The sequence below is a fragment of the Anguilla anguilla genome, chromosome 5, assembly GCF_013347855.1.
Source record: "Anguilla anguilla isolate fAngAng1 chromosome 5, fAngAng1.pri, whole genome shotgun sequence".
NCBI classification, from domain to species: domain Eukaryota; kingdom Metazoa; phylum Chordata; class Actinopteri; order Anguilliformes; family Anguillidae; genus Anguilla; species Anguilla anguilla.
Window position 1 is genome coordinate 17,063,912 of NC_049205.1, and position 24,554 is coordinate 17,088,465.

Sequence of the window (24,554 nt, forward strand, 5' to 3'; positions counted from 1 at the left end):
TACCATGATTCATTGGTACTTGAAGCATCCACAATTTAAATTGCCTTGCCCATGTACAATTTTTACAAGAATGAAAGTTTGTCATTGCTGATTTAATATTACAAAATCAGGTCTAGAATTTTAGTGTGTGTAGCCTGCTAGGTTTAGGGCAAGCTTGGCAGTTGGTCTCGATGCTTAACAAGGTGCAGGCGGTTTTGAGAGGCAAGGGTTATTATAATGGGAAAGAGAGAGCCTTCATGACACCAATGGGCAGAGATACTATTATGCTTTCAGCAACTCACTGTTTTGACATCTGTAAAGCACTACAGTTGACTATGCAAAGTATTTGTGATTAGTCTATGCTAAGTAGTTGTGATTAGTCCATCTGTACAAACACTGGCCTAATGCTAAAACACTGTGTTGTAGAAACTGGGCACGTTTGGGCCCCTGCGCTGTGGGGAGATGTATGCCCTGGACCGCCTCCTCAGGGAGGCCCGCGTGCTGGAGCTTATCCGCCAGCTCACTGAGGACTCGCCCTCCCGGATCACCCAGCCCAACAAGGGTAAGTCCAGCGTTTCCCTCTATTGTGATGAGCACTTCTGCATTGTGGGTAATGTAGTCCAAATATGCCCTCACAATCACATTATAATGGATAAGTGTATGCCTTTATCTTATGGATTAATAAACACTTTAAATGCAAGAAAAAAGTCATTGAATGGTGTTAAGATGTGTATTTTTGGGGTATCATGAGCAGGTAGCTCAAAGTTCAAGGAGGGTGGGTACTTATCACCAGCTGGGCTAGGAGAGTTTTGTTAAAGTGAGAAGTGCCTGTCTTTACATATGCAGTGACCGCCCATCTTAGCTGTATATCCTACAAAAGAGACGTGACTATTGTCCATCCTGAGTATTAATTATCATTTGCTGTTATTGATGTCAATAATAATGATAATGGTCATTTGTGAGAATGTGCCATCCTTGGTTGCTACAACAATTAGCATACTTGCAGTTATTATAAGCAGAATTTAAAATGTGTTTTATCTTTATGGGCTCATGTTCCTATGGTGACACTTTCACATATAACACAATACAATTATAGTTATGGGGTTGATTGTTCCATGAGTACTTTCCTTCTTGATTCAGGGAAGGCAATGCAGCTGCAACCATGTTGTAGCTAAACATAGTTGCAAAGCTAGAATCACTGTTATTAGCCAAAGAAGAGGGTACACTTTCTGCTGTACTGGGTGTTTTAATATTAAATGTTTCAATATTTAAGTTTGCCTCCTAATGTCTCTCTCTCTGCCTTCTGTCTCTCTATCTGTCTCTCTCCTCTCTCTCTCCCTCTCTTTTTTCCCCTGGAGCAGTGGTGCCACAGCTAGAGCAGTGCCAGGGTGCCCTGTCGCTATGGAGACTGTGCACAGACGGCGCCGACGTCTACAATGTCTCCACAGAGGTGTTCTTGCGTGCCCTGGGCACGGCCTACGCTAGCCAGCTGCCCGAACACGGTGCCACCTTGGCAGATACAGGTACGACCACGCCCTCACTCCAGGGGGGTACGACCGTGTGCCCGCACTCCAGGGGGAATGACCATGCCCTCACTCTGTAGGGCACAGGGAAGGTGCCCCGATTAGGAAGCAAGGGGTTCTGGTAGCGGTACTGCAGGGAATAGCAGTCTGCAGTATCAACCTTAATTCGGTTGTAGTTTTGCTCATCTCCAGCTGTAGTGGTGGTTAACTGTTAAATGCACCTCCTGTTAGCCCCTGAAAGCATCTGCTAAACTGTAAATTGGATCACTGAGAGAGACGAGGCTCGGACAGAGCTGCACAGGCTGGAGTTTTGTGCGGTTGCGGCTCTATTATGTGAAATGGCAGGATTTCTCATTTTCTGGTGTCGGTTTTGAGTTACTGGTACTCTCATGCATATTTATGAGCACAGAGAAGGGGAGTTCCATGCACCCGGCCCGTTTCGTTTGCGGTTTCAGAAAACTGCTCTCCTCGCAGATGGAAAAACAAACTGTTTTAAAAAAAAAAAAAAAACGTATTTTCGTTTTCTAAAGTGGGCTGTTCTAGAGGACAGTGCATTGTGGGAAGACGACAGAAGGAGACGTGGCTGTTTCCTGTCAAACAGCTGCTTGAGGAGATGGAGTGTGGAGATGTGGGGCTGAGTGTTTGGGGTGGGGGTTGGGGGGGGTGTGTGTAGTGTGGCAGGTTTTCTGGTCATGTGACGCGCGGTCCTGTCTCCAGTGTTTCTGAGCCTGGCGGAGAGGATCCTGGAGCGCAGGCTGCCCCGGCGGGGGGGCGGAGCGGGCAGAGAGGCGCTCACCATCTTCCAGTTCTGGAGCTACCTGGAGGCTGAGGGAGTGATCGCGCTGGATACACACATCACCGAGCTGGCAGAGGAAGGTGTGTGTGTGTGTCTGTTCCCCTCTGTGTGTGGGAGTCCATGTCTATGTGTGTGTTAAAACATTATGACATTTATAGACTTTGACATTGAGTAGTTACAAGGTCTTAAGACATCCCTGACTCTGAAAAAATTGGGCCCTTTCTTTTATGTTGAACTGCAAACTCAGATAATTAAAATGTCTGAACGTGTGTGATTTGCATTCATACCTTCATACATAAAAGTGACAAATATGTCACTGAGCAAGTCTGTGAAAATTGGTGTGTGATTTTATCCTGTAACGGAGTGTGTCATTCTAAATGTGTGTGTTTGTGTGTGTGGGACTGTGTGTCTGACAGGCAGCCATGCTTCTGGTCCTTCACTCATTGTTTGCGCTTGTCTGAATGGAAAGGGCGAATGGGCTTATGCTGCAGTGACAGGGGAAACGTAGGAAATAAATATGTGATTGACCGTCCTTCAGGCGTACACTCAGTCCATAGACGAACACAAACACTGGCGAATTGCACAAGAGGAACCTGTTATAAAATTGACCTAAAATTCTAGGAATTCTCCAGCAAAGGCATTTCATAACAAGAAAATACAAGACCACGTAAATCCCCCAAAAAATATGTTTTAATATGAAAACGTCAAATGAAATGAATCAAATGACCTTTGTAATAATGAAACAAGAAATGATTTTGAGGAAGAGTTCCAACAAGAATTCCCCTGTCCTCACTCCATGTCCGTACCACCCCCTTCTTTCTCTCTGTCCGCCCCCAACAGTGTGGCTGGTTCAGTCCCTGCAGTCAGGGGACCAGGACACCCTGCTGAAGACCCTGAAGAGACCCCCGGAGTCCAGCCTGAAGAGGGAGGGCCTGCGCGCCATTAGCCTGCTGCTGACGGACCCCCGGGCCAAGGTGTGCGCCGCGGCGAGCTCCCTGCTCCGAAGCCTGGCCGACCAGCCCCGCCACCGCGAGAGGGTGAGACCGCCGACTCCTCCCAGCGCTCACTCAGCCAATCGGGTTCGGATCGTTCCATTCCCTGCATTAAGCCCGGGGGTGCGCGACACAGGCCGATCCTTTGCGGGATTTCACTCCAACATCTGCTCTAAATGATTTAATTAGCTCAATTTTATATCACATTTGTGATAGTCATGAGCTAATGCTGCTGGCTGGACATGTATCATCTGTGAATATATTTTACTGTGGACCCATACAGTTCCCTCAAATGATTGGCATCCTTAATAAAGATGAGCAAAAAGGCTATGTACAAACCTTATGAAGCATTATAGAACATGACTATAGTTTGAGGGTGCACAAAGTACTGGAAATGGAGGTTACCATCATTTTGATACCTATCTGTTCGGGAAATTAAATCATTACTTATTTTTCAAACAATTTAACTTTTTCTGAGCAATTTTCTGACCATTAGTATGAAAAAATATAATTTCCCAAGTTTTTGTGTGTACAGTATAGCTCATTACCCGAGTTATTTATTTTACGTAGCCATTTTTGCTTATCTATATCAAGGGTGCCAATCATTTTGTAGTGCACTGTAGGAGTGAACCAGCATTTGTGTTAGTATGTACAACTATTCAGAAATATATAGGAATGGAGTTTACTCTTTAGTATACTCTGAGGATCCCCTCTTCAAAATTATCAACGCTTGACATCTTTACTGTGGTTGTTTATGTCACTAATGTATGGTAGCATATCTAAATAGGGATAGACATATAAATATTTCATAATGAATCATAGTGATTACAATCTCAACTAAAATTAGTAAATCAGACATGTTTTTTTTATTTGTGATCTATCTTTGTTGTGTCTGTGGTCTTTTTTGTACCCTGGCCAAATCACCTGTGAAAGTGCAGAAATACAAATATGAAAGACTAAAATGTATTTTAATAACATGCAGCGCATTCTACAGAGCTACCACTCTCTGATGTGTGTTTATTTTATTTCATTTATTTAGTGTCCACTCTCTTATCTTGGGAAGTTTGCTGAGCGGTAGCAGATGCTAGTGCAGAGCAGTGCACTAGTACAAAGTACAAAACACAATTTAAACAGATTAAAAGTTATGAGAGCAAACATGAGAGCAAAATCATTACAGCACACAAACATCTCTAGAATTGATCGCTGCTAACTTACAATAAAGAGCTTTTGCAAGTTTACACCGTCTCACTCTCCTCACTCTGTCTCTCTCTCACACACACACACACGCACACACACACAAATAAATGGTTTTATATATGTAACATGACCTGGAGCTGAATTCTGACCGTGCCAGTTCCAGCTGTATCCAGAAGCCCCATAAACTGGCATATCCAGGAAATATCATATCATATTCCCCTGGGGAGGGAAAGTTGGGGGTTTTCCTAGTTTTACTGCACCTCATTTAACTTCAAAATTTCACAAAGTGTATTGTTATTATTATTAGTATTATTAGTAGTAGTATTCACTCCTGAGAGAAAAGAAGCAGCAGGAGAGTATGTGCACATCGTCTTAAACACAGCTTACATACGCACATGCACACGCAGTTGAGAATGTGGAGCACTGCTGTTGTCTTGTGTGCGCAGTCTGGCGTGTAACCTCGTCTGTGCTCCCTCGCCCCGCCCCCAGGCCCTGGTGAGCTGCCTGGAGCTGCTGGAGGACGGCAGCGTCGGCACACGAGTGTCCGGTTGCAAGGCCCTGGCGTGTCTGAAGGTCAGTGTTGCCGCGGAGCTCGCTGTGGGGGTGGGGGGGACGGGGGACGGGGGGGGATTCCCGCGAGAGGCACGTGTGCATTCGAGGTCCGTCCGGGCCAAGTACGCAGAGGACCAGAGGGGTCCGAGAGGGCCCTCGCACTCTGTTTGGAGGGCTTTCTTCCCGAGCCGGAGTACACTTGCCCCCTAAATTCAGCTCGTTTGATTGATGAAAGCTTTTTTTAGAGCTCACAAAAAATGTGCTCTAGTTTATTTGTACATGGTGACCTCAAGTTGGTTGCAAATTAACTGTGGTCTGCTGCACAACTGGCAAGGAAGTGATCTGCACTGATCCAATCTTATTCCAAGTAGTAATACACGGGATGCACGTGCAAAGGACGTGTATGAGTTGATGACATCATTAGCAGTGTACTATCCAAACCAGTTAGAAGATACTTACGATTTGATGGCGTGAAAATGCACGGACACCGGTGTTCAGCAGAATTTGTATAGTGTGAAAACAAAATAACAGTGATTTGGGGGAGGGGGGGAATGACGGACAGTGCACCAGTATAAACATCTCCCTGTTTTCTGTGCACTGCAGGCCAAAGAGAGCATCGAGCAGCTGGTGTACCTGTGTCGGACGGACAAAGAGGACGTGCGGGACGCGGCCAAACAGGCCCTGCTGGCTCTGGGTAAGAACGGCCAGATTTATTAGTTACTTAGCTATTTAACATGGATGGTGTACAGCTTACAAAGCTGTACCTAAGTTAGCTATTCAGTTAATTAACATATGAATCCTACAGGTAGCCTATATACAGCACATATAATCTGCGTGTATAAGAGAGGGGTTGATGGGAAGGTGGGGGGGGGTGAATTGAGAGGGTAGGGGGAGTGAATATAGAAGGGAAACATATACAGGTATGGGAAATGGGATGTTCCATGGGACAAGGAGGGGGGAAAGGGATAAATGGGGGTATGGGTGGTGTTGAGTGAAAGGGGATATATAGCTGGGGGGGTAGGGAGCTAGATGAGAGGGGGGTGGAGGTGGATATGAGGTGTAGACATGGATGGAGCATGTGAGGGAGGCGGAGGGAGCCAGTCTGACCCCCCCCGTTCTCTCTGTTCCGCACAGGCGAGGAGGGAAAGCTGGCCTATCGGCACGTGGAGGAGGTGAAGGACGGCGTGCCCCGCCTCTTCGCCCCCGGCAGCATGGCCAGCACCGCCTTCTGAGACTGCGACCAGCCGCCATTCCCATGGAAACGACCATAACCATGCCAACACGCGCCAGCACAGCCACAACCAGACCTGCTGTTCGCACACACACACACATGCACACACGCATATTCAAACACGCTCATAGTGAGTGCAGTTAGACATACACGGCCATGAAGTGTGGGATCACAAACTGACACACAGGCACACAGCCAGGGTGAGTGTTGCTACACATGCACAGCCATGAAGTGTGGAATCAAGAAGCTGTTTTACACATGCATGCGCACACACACAAACACACACACACAAATGGTTAGAGTGAGTCCTGTTAACACGTGCACAGAAAGGGTGGCATTACAGACTGAGACACATGTACACACACAGCCAGTGAGTGCCATTACACATGCACAGCCAACAAGTGTGGGATTAGACACAGGGAGACACACGCAAAATTGACAGTGTGGCGGCAGTTTCCGTAATAGGGACATGAACTTGTTTCATAATATCAATGAAGATGAATATACGTAAATGTCTATCTATATATAAGTGATAATTCTGAATATTTCTGTAGAGCTGTGACACTGTGGAGAAAAGACAGAGTTTTTACTGCCTTATGTAGTGGCCTGGTGGTTGTTGCCTTTTGAGCTCACCAGAGGGGTCCCGCGGAAACTGATGTAGGGGTGTCTCATTGAGCTGTGAGCGCAAGCACTGATTGGATGAGAAGAATGAAGACCTGAAGAATGGCTGGACTGAAAGAGGCATATGTGGGATGGGAGGGAATTTAAGAGGGCATGACATTTTGATGTGGAAGAGATGGTCCTGTTCACTTTTTTTTTTGTTTTTGAGTTTGAACTATGACCACCTGCTGAATTTTTGGGTGGAACTGGTTGGCTTCTGGGTGCACAGTGCACGGGCACGTGGCTGGGGGGAGGGGACGGAGACTTGGGGACGGGCAATGCCTGTCCCCGAGTTTGTGGGAGGAAGTGGAGGAGTTTTCCTCAAAGAATCCTTGCTTTACAAGGACCTGGTTTCAACACTCTGGGGATTTTGATCATAAAATGTGTTCATTATATTACAGTGCCATCATTCCATACTATTATTATATTTGCTTTATAAAAACGTATCTATATTCCACTGGAGGTGTAGACATTTTCTTACTGTGCTGTAATTCAGTTAGCCATCTTTAAATCATTAAAGCACAGACCTATATTTGGTGCTTACACATCAATCACCCACATTGCACATCCAGAGGCTTATGCCACTAGCGATATAACTGAAGACTATTGATCATTTCTGCTGTAAAGAGTGGGGGGAGGTTTTTTTTTTTTATTACTGTGGGAATCTGTAAACTGTGGCAGACGCCATCTTTTAGTGATGGGGAAAATGGTATTGTCCCCTTGGAAGACCACAGGATTGGCGTTGGTTAATATGCAGTGTGACATCAGATTGCCCAGGTTCTGGTGCATTCTAAGAGTGCTGGTTGCAGGAAGACAAAGTGGTTCCTGAGGAGAGCCTGGAATTCACTGAACACATTCTTAAATTGATTCTTCAGTTTTGTTCTGTTGGACATGGAAAGCTTGGGCAGTGGATGCCTCTTCGATATTTAAGTGCCTCAAGTTACAGTGGAGAGTGTTTTAAAGAAATGAATAAATGAAATAGACATTTGTATTTAAGAGTTGCTGTGGAAACAGATAAACTGCAGCAAAGATTTAAGTATATTGTTTTATTTTCCATATGACTTACAGATTGTGCAGCATAAGATACAAATGATTTACTATTGAGTTTTTTTTTCTACATAATGTATATTGTCTGACAGGAATCTTGCCTGACGTAAAATGTAAACAAAAATTATAAAGATATGTTGGAAAAAACTATTTGTTGATTTGTCCATTTTTTTCACAACTATTTTGGGATTAATATGGAATTCTCAGGATCTGAAATTGTCTAATGCACTTCATTAGAAATATGTACGAAACAATATATATTCCTCTAATTTACAGTAACTAAAAAAAAAGAGGGATTTATTAGATTTGTAGCACGCACACGGCACACCTCACACAAAGGATCTACTCTACAAGTTTATTGCCAGCCCCTGTAGTGGCTCTTGTTTCCCTGGAGGAAACTGTTGCCACAAATACCCCTCCCCCAAGGAGGCAGTCAGTCTGTTCGTTCAGGTGTTTGTTGAATAACTGGCCTAACCTAAAGAGATTCTATGCCGGTAATAACAATTCCAGCATAGAGAAATAAATGCTTCTGGCCAGGCTAAACACTATTTGCACTCTAAACTTTCCCATTATCACAAAATAAACAGATGAACAGAGGATTGCTGTAGGATGCCCTTTCCTGAAAGTGTCCATGCGGGAAAATAAAATTCCATAACAACATATCCAGTTAGGTTTGCTCATTCCATAGACCGAATATAGGTTATAAATAGGCACATATTATGATAATAGAGCCCACGCACCCTGTCCTCTTTTTTTGAAAAGCAAAATATGGTCACCAATTTCTGCCAACACGTGCATTTTTGTTACGTACTGTGGGCGGCTTGGCTTTCAAATGTCTTTGCAGATTGAAAGAAGGATCTCGAGGACAAAGGGGACATAATCATTATTAAAACAACCCACCCCTAAAATGACCTTAATTTAACAATACGCAATTATTTGGGTAGCCAGCTACTGTATAAACATTACTTATGTTGGTTATGTTTCAGAAAATCAACTTGCCTGTATAACTAACCCTTTGTTGGAGATGAATAATGACGCGCATGGCTCAGACCAGTTTGTTTTTCATAAGACAGGCATGCTGTTTCCCCATTTCCGGCAAGACTACCGCGACCCAAAATTCAAAAGTAGCGCCCCAACCGGCCAATCCCCACAATGCTCTTCGTCGACCCCCTCCCCCTCGCCACCACCCCCTGGCCACCCTCCAATTCCGCTGGGCGAACCTCTCCGCGCAGGCGCATTTCCCGGCTCTAGGCCGCCATTTTGTGCAGAGCCTACTCTGCTAAAGCGGGAGAGGATTAAAACCACCGGAGGAGAAGGGCGCGTTTCTACATCATCGCAGACAGAGCACAGAACGGACCCCGGACTTTCATTCGAATTCGACGAGAAAATAAACAGACAAAAGCAGGTAAAACGGCGCTACTTCCCAGAAAAAGGGGGGATTTTTGCAGGAGCTTTATTCGGCCTCTAGGTGTCACGGTGGGGCTCCCGGTCCTGGCGGCTGGCGGGGGGTGTTTGTCTCCCTCTATCGTTATTGAAAATTTAGCAAAAAACACTTATAACCCAGAAGTTCGAGACAATGTTGATGTATTTGGGCTGTTTATGTCAATATTATTTGTTATTTCAATACGGATGGATTTTTAAACGGTTCGTTAATTTGAGCGCATGTTTAGGCCAGGCGTCCATTTTCTTTTTCCTTCTTTGTTTCCTCTTTAGAGAGCGAGAGACTCGCGGTCCCAGGAATAGCTGGCTAGCTAATTGATTCCAGAGTGCAGCACACAAACATTTACCGAACAGCCACTGCCTCGCACTCCTGCCAAGATATCACCAGCGCAAAGGGAACATTTGCCGTGTTATGAACGTAGATAGCTAATATTTCCTGTATTTAAATGCTTGTTTTCCGCATCGTTAGCTAGCTAACCCTTCCCGCGCCGTCCCTACTGCAAAACGAATTCGATATGTACAACCCCGTCGGCCTAACAGATTGTTATAAAAGTTTTAATATATTGACCAACTACTGTTTTCGTTTGTTATTGAACTGCGTATTTTTATTGAAGAATGGATGGAGGTTTGATTTTGAAAATCGATCGATGCCTGGTTAGCTGCTTGCTAAGTCAGGAAATAGCCTAACACTCTAGTAACAGGCTAGCTAGCCATCGACTTAGCTTTATTACTGGTGACAAAATTGCATCAAAAAATCGAAACAAGAGGATTCCTGCGGTGCTCATTGCTCAAGTTGAATATATAAAAAAAAATAACCACACAATGGCTGTTATCTATCCTACGAACCGATTTCCCTCCACCTACCCCAAGCTGGTCTGGTGTTTACAGTCTTGCAGCTTAGTCACCGCTCACGTATTCAAACAGACCACCTTTTCCACCTACCGAGAGAGGGGATAAAACGGCAGAGAGCTCCCTCTACAATCCGGCTGCTAACGTTACAAAAACACGATTTGCTGCTCACGAACAGAACGGTGACGAAAGTTATCATTTCTAAATTCTTGCCGATCAGATTGGTTCTCTGAACATGTATGAATTTATTTTTATGGTGGCGGTTTCCACATTTGCCTCAGTGCAGTTGTGGCAACTGCTGAATTTAAACTAGTTTGGATCGCATCTATTTTTACGAATTAACTCGAAGGAGTACTAACTTAATACAGTAGCGCAACCGAGTTCCCCACACCTTCGTATAGTTGTAATCCGTTAGTTATTGAAGTGTGGGTTAGATGGAGATCTGAGGCGATTGTATTGCGCAGTACTGCATTAGTTTTCTTTTGCTATAATAAGGCAGAACCAATACAGAATTGGTTTATTTGGTCCCAACTAGTTATATATCAGTTGTTAATTTTGCTAGCGAGGGAACCTCCCCGCCCCTTCAGAATAGCATGACGTTACGTAAGCGAACGCACTTTTTAACGTTTATCTAGTAAACCGCGGCTAAAGTCGCATAATGGCGGGCTAAATGCTCGCGTAAACTTGAGTCCCAAGATGATGTTTTTTGCACGCAGTGTTTTAAACAGTCAACCGGGTGGCTGAACATGGGACCGAGGAGCATACAGTTACCATAAAATTTCGAACCATTGTTTTTCAGTGGAGATTTTTTTTTTTTTTAAATGTGTATATCTAGCTGGGCTGGTACAAAGGGCGATCGGTTGTTCAGACGAATTTTACTTAACTTGCCCGTAGATAAACGCTTGTCAAGACAAGTTCGGCGTCATATTGTTTCCCGCTCCCAAAGCATTGCGACACTTAGAACTTCATGGTGTTATTTCGCAGCTTACACCAGTCATGATTTAAGAGTAAATTAGACCGTGAGCAAACGAGAGATTCAGATTTCGTCATGCATCAGCACTGAACCGCTAACACGTGTTAATTACATGACGTCCAAATTGTGGTTTCTCAGGTAACACGTTGCCAACATCGCTTGCTGAGCCAGCTAAAAATTGAGTGACTGGTTTTTCTCTGACTTGTTTGGTGTAGAAGTAGCATTTCAAAACCAGTTCAACATGCTTGTTTTCAACAGGTTGAGGTGTAGATAGCAGCAGTCAGCAGAGTTCAGGCAGGTCTTTGATTCACCAGATGCAGGGAGTTGAGAAGACGCATGTCTAAAGATGAAGTTTCCACTGTTGGTACAGGTAAACCCATAAACAGTGTGCAGGGACTTCACAACAGTTTTGCTCCCTTCTTTACAGTACACAGTCAGCTAGTTAATTTTAAAAGGTGTCAGACATGGTCCCAGATCTGCCTTGCTCAGGGGGCGTAGAAATGTTCTTTGTAAGCCCATTTAGCGTTTCTGTAAAACGTCAGGTTTAGTACATAGTCTGTGTTGAGCCAGGCCTGTATTATGAATGCACAGCCGTCATGTTAATTTTCCTGGAGCACATAGCGCACTTTGGGCTAAAGGAAGTACCACATCATACATGCAGTCCTGTTGATGAAAGTTGGCTACTCGTTTGACTAGCCTATCTTCGCTTAAGAAAATGACTCACCGGCCTCAAATTAATGTCAGATACCACAAATCAAATACGAAAACGGGACCGGGTTGCGACTCATGCAAAGCAGTCCTGCAGCTCACAGCAGTTTAGCAAATACAGAGAAAATGCAATGGTTATTACCAACGAGGAGTAGTTTTTTGTCCCAACAGGAATAATTGATATTGAAGGAAGCCCTCTGGGTTTCATGCCCCCAAGGAGCTGGGTGTAGTTGATTGTATTTTACGCCTATACTTTGTCATTTGAGTATGTCATCATGTTCATACATGGTTTACTCATGCATGTGGGCTATGCCTATCTGTTCATGCATCTAGCAGACATTTGAAAACCTTGAGTAGCCACATACAATCTGGGCTGTTTGTTCAGATTTTACTAGACTTTCACATTTTCATTTCACAGATGGTTCACAATTATCTTTGCAAGTGGAGAGATTAGTTAGGTGTGGTTTTGAAGTGGCCAGACTCTCAGCATTTAAGCAGGGGATTGTGGGCGATGTGGTTTTGGGCGCTAATCTCCCCCGGGGTGACTGGCAGGTCATACCCATGGAGGGCGAGCCGACCGATGCGGTGGTGGACGAGGGGGGCGACGCCTTCAAGGCCAAGGAGTGCAAGACGTACCAGCGGCGGCGCGAGGGCGGCCCCGAGGAGGACGACGAGGAGGCGGTGGGGGCGGAGCTCCTGCAGCAGGCCCAGGCCGCCGGGATGGAGGTGGGGGCCGAGCAGCAGGCCCAGGGCGAGGTGGGCGTGGTCAGCGTCAACAGCGGCGTGGGCATGATGGTGATGGAGCAGCTGGACCCCACCCTGCTGCAGATGAAGGCCGAGGTGATGGAGGCCGGCGTCGGGGTGGGCGTGGCGGGCACCGCCCACGAGGCCACGGTAACCACGGTGGACGACACGCAGATCATCACGCTGCAGGTGGTGAACATGGAGGAGCAGCAGCTCGGCCTGGGCGAGCTGCAGCTGGTGCAGGTGCCCGTCTCCGCCGTGCCCGTCTCCGCCACCACCGCCGTGGTGGACGAGCTGCAGGGCACCTTCGTGGACGCCACGGCCATGCCCAAGGACGGGGAGCCCGTCATCTGCCACACCCTGCCCCTTCCCGAAGGATTCCAGGTGAGTGACGGGGGGGTTACAATCTCAGGCAGAGTTCTACTCTGTCTATACATTGCAGTACATGTCTTTTTATTCACTTATATGTCATATGAGAGATCATAAATGCTTCCACTTATGCAATATGTCAATTTATTATGCAGGGGTGGTCAGTCAGTTGCATCTCAATTCTGGGAATTAATTTGAAATATGAATTTGGGAAAAATGCCCATAATGTTCCACAAGGGTGTTTCGCAAGATGAATTTCTGTTAGTTTGAAACGCAGCTGAACTGAAATGGAAATGACTCTTCCATGTCTATAAGACCATAGGATTCCAGCGTTTTATTACTGATCAGGCGTTGGGTTCTGCTTGTTTTTATTTAACGATTCGTCTGAGCTTCAGCACTCAACACAATGCAACTTTATGACTAGGGATATTAAACTCCAACCCTGGAGGGGCTGCAGGCTCTGCTGCTTTTTTTTGTGGTTTCATCTCAATCGGCAGCCAATTTATATCTGGAAGGGAAGATGTTTACTTGTTACTGGCGTGCTCAGTTAAGCACCCAGGCACTGAAACGCACCAAAAAACCAGCGGATTTTGCAGCCCTCCAGGATGATATAAACCTTTGCGTGAGTCGAGCGTGTATGTGAGCGGTCACGAGCGGCTCGCCCCCCTCTCTCCCAGGTGGTGAAGGTGGGCGCCAACGGGGAGGTGGAGACGGTGGAGCAGGATGAGCTGCAGCCGCAGGAGCCCCCCGAGCCCCAGAACGAGGACCCGTCCTGGGCCAAAGACCCCGACTACCACCCGCCCATCAAGAAGGCCAAGAAGGCCAAGAAGAGCAAGCTGCGCTACGACACGGAGGAGGGCAAGGACATGGACGTGTCCGTCTACGACTTCGAGGAGGAGCAGCAGGAGGGGCTGCTGAGCGAGGTCAACGCCGAGAAGGTGGTGGGCAACATGAAACCGCCCAAGCCCACCAAGATCAAGAAGAAAGGTAACGGTCCTGCGGTGACTTCTGCAGTGTTTTCACAACGTTTCCCACAACCCTCTGCGGTCCGCAGCAGTAATGAGAGCTGGGACCTTGAGTGGCGGCCTGGGGCAAAGGATAGAAAAGTTTGCACAAAGCAGTTGTGAAATTTTGATGAGCAATTTAATGAGAAAACACTAATGGTGTCGGGGGGGAATTTATCCAGTAGGGTCGGGCAGCCTAAATTCTGATGTAATTAGTTGAATTTAATGGTCGGTTTAGTAGCACCATCAAAAACCAGCTAACCCTGCAGACTGTCAGGACCGGGGTCGGAGAGGCCTCCCTTCTGGCATTTAGTAATACGAGCCCCGTCGTCATGGCAGCATGGTGCGAGTTTACAGAGTGAGCCGGAGCTGTAGCTCCTTGTCCTGCCTCGCTGAGCTTTGTCGTAGAACACCGTGGTGAACGTCACACCTCCAGCTGTGGCCGCGACCTGGTTGAGATTCGAACCCCGAACCCTCGGATTCGAGGTTCACTGCTTCGACCGCAGGCGCACGCACGCGACCGTCTCTGGCTTTTAGCGGTGATATAAGTTGCCCGGCGCGTGGGTGCGTATTATTAACGGTGTTGTTGGTCGCTGGCGTTGACCCCCAGGAGTGAAGAAGACATTCCAGTGCGAGCTGTGCAGCTACACGTGCCCGCGGCGCTCCAACCTGGACCGCCACATGAAGAGCCACACGGACGAGAGGCCGCACAAGTGCCACCTGTGCGGGCGCGCCTTCAGGACCGTCACCCTGCTGAGGAACCACCTGAACACGCACACGGGTACGCGCGCGCGAGCCGACGCTCTCGCCCTGAACGCACACGTGCACAGAGTTCAGCCCACATACGCACATACTTACACCCAGGTGTGTATATGAATGGCCTCCCTGCTAATACACTCAGCCTGAAGACAGACACACACACACACACACAATGGCCAGGTTAGCCCACATATGCACATACTTACACCCAGGTGTGTATATGAATGGCCTCCCCGCTAATACACTCAGCCTGAACACAGACACAGACACTCTCTCACACACACACACACACACACACACACACACACACAAAGTGGCCGGGTTAGCCCACATACGCCCACATTCAGGTGTACATGAATGACCTCTACACTAGTACACTCGCATAGACGTATGCACATTCGCTAACACACAGGCTCAGTCACCCTGAACACGCACAGGTAGCACTGAAGGCTTATTGAAACGCACGCCTGTTGAGGTCACGCCCACGTGATGGTCCTCCCGCAGGCACCAGGCCGCACAAGTGCGGGGACTGCGACATGGCCTTCGTGACCAGCGGGGAGCTGGTCCGACATCGCCGCTACAAGCACACCCACGAGAAGCCCTTCAAGTGCTCCATGTGCGACTACGCCAGCGTGGAGGTGAGCGTCTTGTTGCCTCTTCATTCAAGTCATGGTTTTGGGATTGGCCTCCAAAGACCAGAGATAAAATCTACTGCAGCCAATGTCTGATGCCCTGTTGCTTTGGCACCAAAATAATCTTTTTCAAAATGCATTCTGGCAGGGGGGCAGCATATATAGTGAAATGTTTTATTGAGTGTTGGAGACCTGAGAGCACTGAACAGCAGAGCTTTTCTGTAGGCTTACAGGCCGGGCCTACGCTGCTGCTTCAGCCTTTGTCACTTTGGCTTCGTAGTGAAGGCTGCTCTCCTGCTGCTTTTTCATATTTGACGGAGCCCCTTCGAGCACCTGAATGTGCTCCACTGGTAGTTCTAGAACACAAGTGATAATGAAAGCAATTTTTCCAGTGATTGCCTGCTTTGTCCTTTGGCTCATACCTTACTGGAGCACTTATTCATTTCTTCTGGCTCACCCTGTCTGTGTCTCTCTCTTATTCTCTCTCTCTCTCTGCCCCCCCCCCAGGTGAGTAAGCTAAAGAGGCACATCCGCTCACACACGGGCGAGCGGCCGTTCCAGTGCAGCCTGTGCAGCTACGCCAGCAGGGACACCTACAAGCTGAAGAGACACATGAGGACCCACTCAGGTGAGGCAGGAGACCAACCAGGACGCAGCCCACCGACTTGAGCTCCACTGCAAAGTGGAACAAAAACCCTTCAACACACTCTTTAGCAATAGCCTCGGGTATAGCCTTTTCATTCTCTTTAGGTGTATTTTGGGAGAGGGGGGGGATGTTGGTGGTGGAGTGGAAAAGTGGAACTGTTCTACCTGTGAGCAATATTGAAACTTAGAACCCTCTTTATAAAAGAAGGCGAGTGGGCGGTGTGGAGAAGCAAGAGTGGAAATCTTAGATGTCCCCTCCTATTCCTGTCAGTAACCCTGATCTAGGATCAATGTTCAGTAGAACTAATTGCCCTGGCCCCACCCGATCATTTCCTCAGCACTGATCTGAGGTCAGTCCTATAGAAGGATAAATAAAGCAGGGCATTGATTTAGAAATGCAGGTTCCTTTTTGTGCTCGTCTCTCATTGGTTTGTTTTCTGAAACCCTGCTCTCTCCCTTCCTCCCGATTCGCTCTCCTCAGGCGAGAAGCCGTACGAGTGCTACATCTGCCACGCCCGCTTCACCCAGAGCGGCACCATGAAGATGCACATCCTGCAGAAGCACACGGAGAACGTGGCCAAGTTCCACTGCCCCCACTGCGACACCGTCATCGCCCGCAAGAGCGACCTGGGTGAGCGACCGCCCCTGGGAGCTACGCCACAGCGCTCGCCTTGAGTGCCTGCACTTAAGTGTGCTGTGCGTGTAATGCTCAACGCTTGCAGGACGTTCAAGTGTATTAAGTGTTCTATATATAATAACAGTTTCTGCCCAGCTATGGAGAATAGCGGTTTCTTTTTTGAACATTGCTGTCACAGCAGGCAGTTGCATACTGCCATCCAGGTGGGGAGGTTGGTGTGTGTGTGTTTGTGTGTGTTAACCCTGACCCCCCCCCCTCCCAGGGGTGCACCTGAGGAAGCAGCACTCTTACATCGAGCAGGGCAGGAAGTGCCGCTACTGCGAGGCGGTGTTCCACGAGCGCTACGCCCTCATCCAGCACCAGAAGTCCCACAAGAACGAGAAGCGCTTCAAATGCGACCAGTGCGACTACGCCTGCCGGCAGGTGAGGCTCCGCCCCCCGCCCCTCCCCTCCCAGAGCAGATAGCAGTGTTAATGCTAATGATGAACAAAACAGTAGTGATAATGTTGACAATAGGCTGTAAAATGGCAGAAAAGGCATCCTTTTTGCTGCCAAGTGGACTTTTAGTGTAAGCGACCTTCTGTCAACAGAAGGTTATGGATACCCACCTACGTGATTTGTAAAAAATAAAAAAAAACATTTTTGATTTCCAGGAACTCGACAGTGTTTGATATGAGTCAGGTCGGCATTTAAATTCTGTGCTTGTAATCTTTTAAGGCCGCGTGCATTCAGTGGAAAATGAAGACTGTTTGCGTGCCTAATGAACCTTCAGGACTGCAGGACCTTAGAAGACGAGTTGTGAAAGAGTGCGCAGCGTTGTCTGCGTCAAGCTTGTGTTCGGTTTTATGAAAGGAGGTAGAGTTCAGGTCTGGTGTACTACCAGACATGAGGATTTATATACTGCAGAAAACTGTAGGTGATTTATTTCTGTAATAAAACTGTAATGTGTATTGAAACCACATTTGAAAATATTGCTTTGGACTGCAGAAAAGGCATTCCAAGGTTTCCATTGTGGTCGCCAAGAACTCATACAAAATGACTAACAAAGGCAAAAGTAAAAAAAGAGCAAAATGAATCATGGTTTGGAGTTGGCCTGACATGTCAAGTGGAACCGTTCCTCTGTCCCTGGTTTCCCCAGGAGCGCCACATGGTGATGCACCGACGCACGCACACCGGGGAGAAGCCTTACGCCTGCAGCCACTGCGAGAAGACCTTCCGCCAGAAGCAGCTGCTGGACATGCACTTCCGCCGCTACCACGACCCCAACTTCGTGCCCACCTCCTTCGTGTGCACCAAGTGCGGCAAGACCTTCACCCGCAGGGTAGGGGTGCGGCCCGCCTTAAATTCACCTGGAGGGGGTGGGGAGGGAGCCCTTGGCGACAGCGCTGTGCTCTTTGTGTAACGGGCAGGAGTACATTTAGCCTTACACGGGATATTTTGACATTTAGATAGATTATCTTGTCTTTTTAGGTGGATTGGTATTATTCGGCAGTAATAGGGTTCTCTGTAGTTCTGCATTAGCTGGGAGGTCCCATATTTCAGAGGAAAAGTGGCGTGTCCTGTATTTCCCCACGCCCAGATTAGCTGCTCTTAATGAATTACTATGACACTGAGAAATAAGGGACTGTAAAACCAGACCACTAGGTAGCCCTGTTGTGAATAACCTAGCAAATTTGGATTACTTCATGGCAGTGGCGACCATTCCTGTGCCCGGAGATCTGCCACCCTGTAGGTTTTAAATCTAGCACACCAGACTCTACTAAGTAGCATCTCACTGCAGATCTGTTGCTGCTAAGTGAGGTGTGCTTTTGTTAGGGTTGGAGTGAAAACCTATGGGACAGTAGATCTGCAGGAAGAGTGCTGGTTACCACTGCTTTGTGATTACCCTGCACCCGAGCAGGCGCGGGTGCGTTTGGACGTGTGCGTGTTCCCTGATGGTGTGCTCACGCGTGTCTCCCCAGAACACCATGGCGCGGCACGCCGAGCACTGCACCGGGCCCGACGCCGAGGGCGAGAACGGCACCACGCCCCGCAAGCCCCGGGTGGGGAGGAAGAGGAAGATGCGCTCCAGGAAGGACGACGACGACAGCGGTGAGAGCCGCCGCCACGCCTTCGCTCGGCGCGCCTGACTTACCCGGGCGGCGGGGTTTGTGTGCTCTGAGAGGTTTTTGGAGCAGACTTGTGTATCTCAGCCTTGTTTCGGGCTGCCTCTCACAATGGTGTATTAGCGGTGTGATACAAACTGAAACTTGCTTTGTTTTTTGGCTGCTAGGATGGCAAAAGCTAACGTTTTAAACACCTGGGCCATTTTCTTCGAGGATGTCGGATTCGCCCGATTTCTGTGTGTCGTTCCCACTCTAATGCGGAGGTCATTTCTGCACCTTGAAGTTTTGTTCTGGGGTCAAAAATGTGGCAGATTAAGATGTATTAAATGTGGGCACTGACATTAACGTGACAGTCATTTAGCAGGTGCTCTTGTGCAGAGAGGCTTACAGTGTATGCGGTACACGAGTGCGTTCACTTGTATTGTAAATGGTGACTAACACTGTTTAGAGCTGGGATCTTAGTCATATCCTGTAGGTCTGAAGTGTCTGTCAGTTTCAAGCATGTTCAGTTTAAGTAGGTGGCAGCAAATTGAAAGTAAACTGCTAGACACCTTGCAGTCCTCTCGGGTTATCTGTGATCCCTGTGTTAGAGTTTCATGGTTTGGGGTAAGTGGCAGTGGACTGCCTGGTAAAATGGGTGAAGGGTAACCCCTCTGTGAGCCGTGTCACCTGACCCGTCCTGCCCCGCCCCTCGCAGACGAGCACGGGGAGCCCGACCTGGATGACATCGACGAGGAGGACGAGGAGGCCCTCCTGTCCACCACGGAGATGGAGCTGGAGCAGGCGCCGCCCACCATCCCCGTCCCCGCCCCCATGCCCCCGCCCGTCAAGAGGAAACGAGGCCGACCGCCCAAGAACCAGCCCAAACCCGCCCCACGTAAGGGAGACTGCGTTCTTTCTGCGTCCAGGAGGGTCTCCTGCCCTACACACACACTCGACACACACTAGCACTCGCACACTGCATACGCGCACGCATACAAACCTTACTCGTGCTTCATAGTGCATCAGGAAGGGTTCCTCCTACACTGGTCCAAAATGACAAAAAACTGCAGTTTAGTTTAAATGGACAGCCTCCACCTCTGAGTACTGAATGGGGCTCATCAGTTCCTCCTTTGACTCTGTTTAAGGCAGTTTTAAGGTCCGAGGCTCTGTCTCCCTTTGGCATGGGTCAGTCTCTTGAGGAAAAGGCTGTTTGAAGCCTGCAGGTCGTTGCTCTCTGTGCCCCTCAGACTGCCGCTCAAGTTCAGGTCTCTCACAGGGAGGGCTGTTTGAAGCCAATCGCTGAGTTAACATGGAATGTGCTTGAGTTGGAAGGGAGCCTAGGAGTAGTAGTGAGTTCTCTGGGAGGATACGTTTTAGCATACACAAGGTGAAATGGGCGTTTGTTTTGGATGCTGTTTTGCATTTGGATTCCACCCTTGGTGAATTTACGGGTCTACATGAGTGCGGTGTTTTAAGACTGCTTCTTCAGAGTGCAGAGCTACGCATTGTGTTCAGTGAAGCCGATACTGTTCCTAGTTCTCGGAAACGCACAATATAAAGGGAGCTGTCAAAAAAGTACAGAGAAGGGCAACAAGACTGGTTCACTGTCAGACAAGCTGTAGAATGTGATTTTCCTAGTTTAATTAGGAAATTGTTCAGCAATAAAACCAAAAACTATCAGCTATCAGTATGTGGGGAAAAAATTTAAATTTACCCTTTAATGCCTCAGTCAAGAAATTAGTCGTCAGTAATCAATCATTTCCAGTGTCTGAAAAACCAGTTCTTTCCCGATTAGCCGGGGAGAAATCTCTGACCTCCCCTGGTTTCTGTCCCCCTCAGCGGCCGCCATCATCCGGGTGGAGGACGAGAGCACGGGCACGGTGGAGAACATCATCGTGAAGAAGGAGCCGGAGCCCGAGCCGGCGCCGGAGCAGCCGGACGCCCAGGAGGAGACGGAGGTGGAGACGGTGCAGCTGCCGGCCGTGGAGGCGGCGCCCAACGGCGACCTCACGCCCGAGATGATCCTCAGCATGATGGACCGGTGATGCGGCGTGCCGGGGGGGCGGGGCACCGGCGCAAGCTCCGCCCCCGTCTGTCCGCCCCTGCCCAAACTCGTCTCCTCCATCCACCTAAACACACACACGTACACACAAACACACAAAACACACACACATACACACTGTTCACCTTAGTTGTATATGTCTTGGTCCCTGTTAATTTTGGTTGAAATATGCTAGGGATATTTTGGGAATCACTTTTTGTTTATTCAGTTTTATTATTTTATTTTATTTTATTTCCGCTTCTTTCTCCTCCTATCCTGTTCCTCCACAGGTAACGGTCAGCCCTCCCTATCTGAGTGCTGTGAGACGTCTTTGCCCCATACATATAAATTCTATATTTTTACCAGATAAATGCGTGTAAGAGTTACGGTGTAGCGATAATGGATCCATGTTCTTGTCTCTGTGGAAGACTTGCTCACACACAGTACACGCGTGGCGGGGAGGGAAGATTTGTTTTCATTTCGGCAGCAAACCCGACTCAGCAATTACGCTTTGCCAGCTAGTGCGCTACGTTCATAGGACGCCGCTACATGGAGAGAATGTTTCTGATCGCGTAGCATGCTTTAACTGCTGTAAAGGAGGGGAAGGAATATTTTTTAATAGTATGTAATACACAAACACACACACCTTCACAGACGCGTACACACACACACACACACACACACACCTTTTCCCCACCCCACTGCCTTCAGACCTGTCAAAGGGATTGTGTTGCTGATGTTCACAACGCCTTGCATCGCTGTGTTTGGTCCGACTTTTATACATCGAGGATTATGAAGTTTTAACGAGACAACGAGGAAGCGCGCTAGCTATCCATCCAGAGTAGCGATCAACGACATCCGCCGCGACATTTTGAGGCCTGCGATTATTATGTTGTACAAAAAAGAAAGCAATCTCGACTAGTCTCGCTTGTAAATATATCTATTTTTTTTTTTCCTTTTTGTTTAATTACGTACATTTTAATCTTTTTTTCTAGTGATTGAAGACCTTGTAAATGCTCAATGGCATTTTAACAGTAGCTTTGGAGATTCTGCCGTTGAGAAGCTGTCCATCACTATTTCCGTCGTGTAAATGTTCAGAACTGCTATAAAGGAAAATCATGTAGGAAACACGCCCTCTTTTTCCTCCGTTATTTTCTCTGTCCTTCACTGCTTGCATATTATCCAATCGGGGTGTTTTCGGAGCGCACTAACCCCAAGCCGATTGGTGGTTGAGACGCCACTTTGCATGACATGTACAGTTAACCCCCTACCTACCCCCCCACTATTCCTCTTACCAGTTTTTCTATTCAGGGGTGTTTAAAGTAAAATCACAATAGCCACCAAGGTAAACCGTTTTACGATCGAATTTAAAAGCAGGGGAGTGGGTGGGGGAGGGTCTATAAGGTCTTGTCTTTTAAACTCAAAACTACTGCGTTTGAATTTCGGGGGGGGGGGAAGCCATTTTATTGAGCGGGTTCAACGGGGGGTTTTAACTGTAAACGGGCAGGACCACGGTCTGAAATTTCAATGTAAATCAGGAGGGGTGGGGGTCGTCAAGGAGACAGAAGGATGCTTGTACAAAGTTTGTCACTCGTTTAAAAAGACCATTTTTGCTGATTCAGAATGAATTTTTTTTTTTCTGTTAATGCATTCAGTTTGCTTTTTTTTTTTTTTGGTTAAGCTCTTAAAAACTCTTAGGTTGAATTTTTTGTACTTAGCTGTACCTGTGTGAAATTTTACAGTGATTGAAAGCCAACATATAGAGATTTATTGGGGTGGGGAGGGGGAAGGGGTGCTCCGCAGAGGCCGGGGAGGAGAATGTATTGCTGTACAGCTAATAAAAAAGAAATTGACCTAACCCTGTGTTCAGACTCTTTTTTTCTTTCTCTTCCTCTTTTCCATTGTATTGTACAACCCAATAAAAGAAACCCTTTGGAGGTGGTTTGGTGTCCATGTTTGGTGTTCTCTCTGGAAGAGAACTGGGGGGGTGCATTTGGAATGTTTTGCTTGAGAGATTGGGGCTCGTTCAAAGCTGCAGGTTATGGCAGCACTGGAACGGGCATTCTCGTTCCGTTCGGCGTGAGGTGGCGGCCATCTTTGGGGTGTCGATTGTGGCAGTGAAAACAACATACCGCCACAGTGGTGTGTCCCTACTCCAATGGGGCCTGCTTGTCTAGTTGTCCGGTTTGCAGAAGATGGGCCAAAAATAAATGGGTATTGCTTTGCTATTGGAATATTCCAACACAAAAAATGTGCCAGAATTTTATGTTGGGTACAACATCTGAAAGAACTTCAAACGGGATGGATGCTGTGTTTTCCTAGAGCAGGGGGGTGGGCAATGAGGGCCTTCCATGTCTGTTTCTGCATTTCATCGATATTTCCATTATATATTTGGCCCAGTGTGATCTGACACATTTGATTTATTTCCTGATTGGCTTATGAATCACAACTCAAATTGACTGCTCTGGTAGCGTAATCTGATTATCTTGTGCTAGTGTATATACAGGTCATTAAGCCAGGCTAATTGTTGCAAATAAAAGCCTGTACCTACAGGAACAGTAAAGCTTTCCCTTGGAACTAGAGCTCTGGAGAGGGGAACTTCTGGAACCTGGTGCGGCTCCAAAGGGCAGTGGTCTAGCTCCAGATGGGTGGAGTTTAGTGTAACGCTAACACAGACCCTGACCATCTTCTTTGGAGATAGGCCACACCCTTTGTAGCTTGGCCCCTCCCATTTGGGGCAGCTCTTTGTGTCAGGAATGACACAGCTCTTTGAGAATCTGTCCAGTTTGAGGCGGTCTGTTCATGGGTAGCTTCCAGAATGTCTCATCATGGTGTCCTGCAAAAGACAATGGAGTACAGTTTCACTCTCATGCAGCATCTCAGTGTATAAAAGACCATAATATTTCTTCTGTCTCTCGAATGTGCTGTACATGCACAGGATATGCTGTCAAAATCCACAGTTAAGGACAAAATGCATTTTTACAGATGGTTGAAACCTGGTGAAGAAACATCTTGGTGTTTTAATAATGGCATCATTTTTTGGAGAGCTGGGTTCTTCGATTTCCATCCATCCATCCATTATCTGTACCTGCTTACCCTGAGCAGGGGCCGGGGGGTGCTGGAGCCTATCCCAGTGTGCATTGCATTGGGCGAGAGGCAGGAATACACCCTGGACAGGCCACCAATTTATCACAGGGCACACACTCCATTCACTCACACACTCTGGGCAATTTAGAGTCTCCAATTAGCCTACCTGCATGTCTTTGGACTGTGGGAAGAAACCCACGCGGACACGGGGAGAACATGCAAACTCCACACAGAAAGGCCCCAAGCCGAGATTGGAACCCACAACCTCGCTGTGAGGCGACAGTGCCACCCACTGCACCACTGTGCCGCCCCGGTTCTCTGATTTCCAAATACAGTGGTCTGATGTCAGAATGTGTGCTGCTTAGACTACTGAAAATCTTGAGTTTTTGAAAATGTGACAAATGTGTGCTTCCAGTACCCTTCAACATTTAGTTATGACCTCTTTATACGATACAGTATTTTGCATGCATTGAATTTTTTTCTAACGGTGAGTAATTCAACATGCAGGAAATGGAAAACGAAACTGCACTGTGCAACAGTTTAAAGCCTGTTTTGCTGAATCGTAAAATTGTTTCGGTGCTCACTTTCTGGCCAACGAACGC

General features: G+C 47.5%; 2 protein-coding genes across 5 annotated transcripts in view; both read left to right on the forward strand.

Annotated features, from left to right (window-relative positions):
* The window catches only part of ripor1 (RHO family interacting cell polarization regulator 1), a 90,899-nt gene extending 82,775 nt beyond the window's left edge, over positions 1-8,124 (forward strand). For all 3 annotated transcript variants that reach the window (XM_035419853.1, XM_035419852.1, XM_035419851.1), the window contains exons 16-22: positions 406-541; positions 1,341-1,502; positions 2,220-2,378; positions 3,139-3,335; positions 4,977-5,060; positions 5,643-5,733; positions 6,174-8,124. In XM_035419853.1, the coding sequence (XP_035275744.1) occupies positions 406-541; positions 1,341-1,502; positions 2,220-2,378; positions 3,139-3,335; positions 4,977-5,060; positions 5,643-5,733; positions 6,174-6,271 (927 nt within the window). In that variant the 3' untranslated portion in view covers positions 6,272-8,124. The remainder of the gene's footprint in view (positions 1-405; positions 542-1,340; positions 1,503-2,219; positions 2,379-3,138; positions 3,336-4,976; positions 5,061-5,642; positions 5,734-6,173) is intronic.
* A 1,066-nt stretch (positions 8,125-9,190) lies between these two features.
* ctcf (CCCTC-binding factor (zinc finger protein)) lies at positions 9,191-22,360 on the forward strand. Of its 2 annotated transcripts, XM_035419854.1 has the most exons (14): positions 9,191-9,382; positions 11,498-11,609; positions 12,500-13,075; positions 13,738-14,047; positions 14,675-14,845; positions 15,328-15,461; positions 15,963-16,083; positions 16,582-16,731; positions 17,000-17,160; positions 17,876-18,058; positions 18,699-18,828; positions 19,540-19,719; positions 20,664-20,967; positions 21,520-22,360. In XM_035419854.1, the coding sequence occupies exons 2-13, from the start codon at positions 11,586-11,588 to the stop codon at positions 20,867-20,869; spliced, it is 2,346 nt and encodes a 781-aa protein (XP_035275745.1). In that variant the 5' UTR covers positions 9,191-9,382; positions 11,498-11,585; the 3' UTR covers positions 20,870-20,967; positions 21,520-22,360. The 2 variants fall into 2 exon arrangements, with proteins under 2 accessions (XP_035275745.1, XP_035275746.1); XM_035419855.1 differs by lacking the exon at positions 11,498-11,609 and having other exon boundaries at positions 9,192-9,382.
* The last annotated feature ends 2,194 nt before the right edge of the window (positions 22,361-24,554 follow it).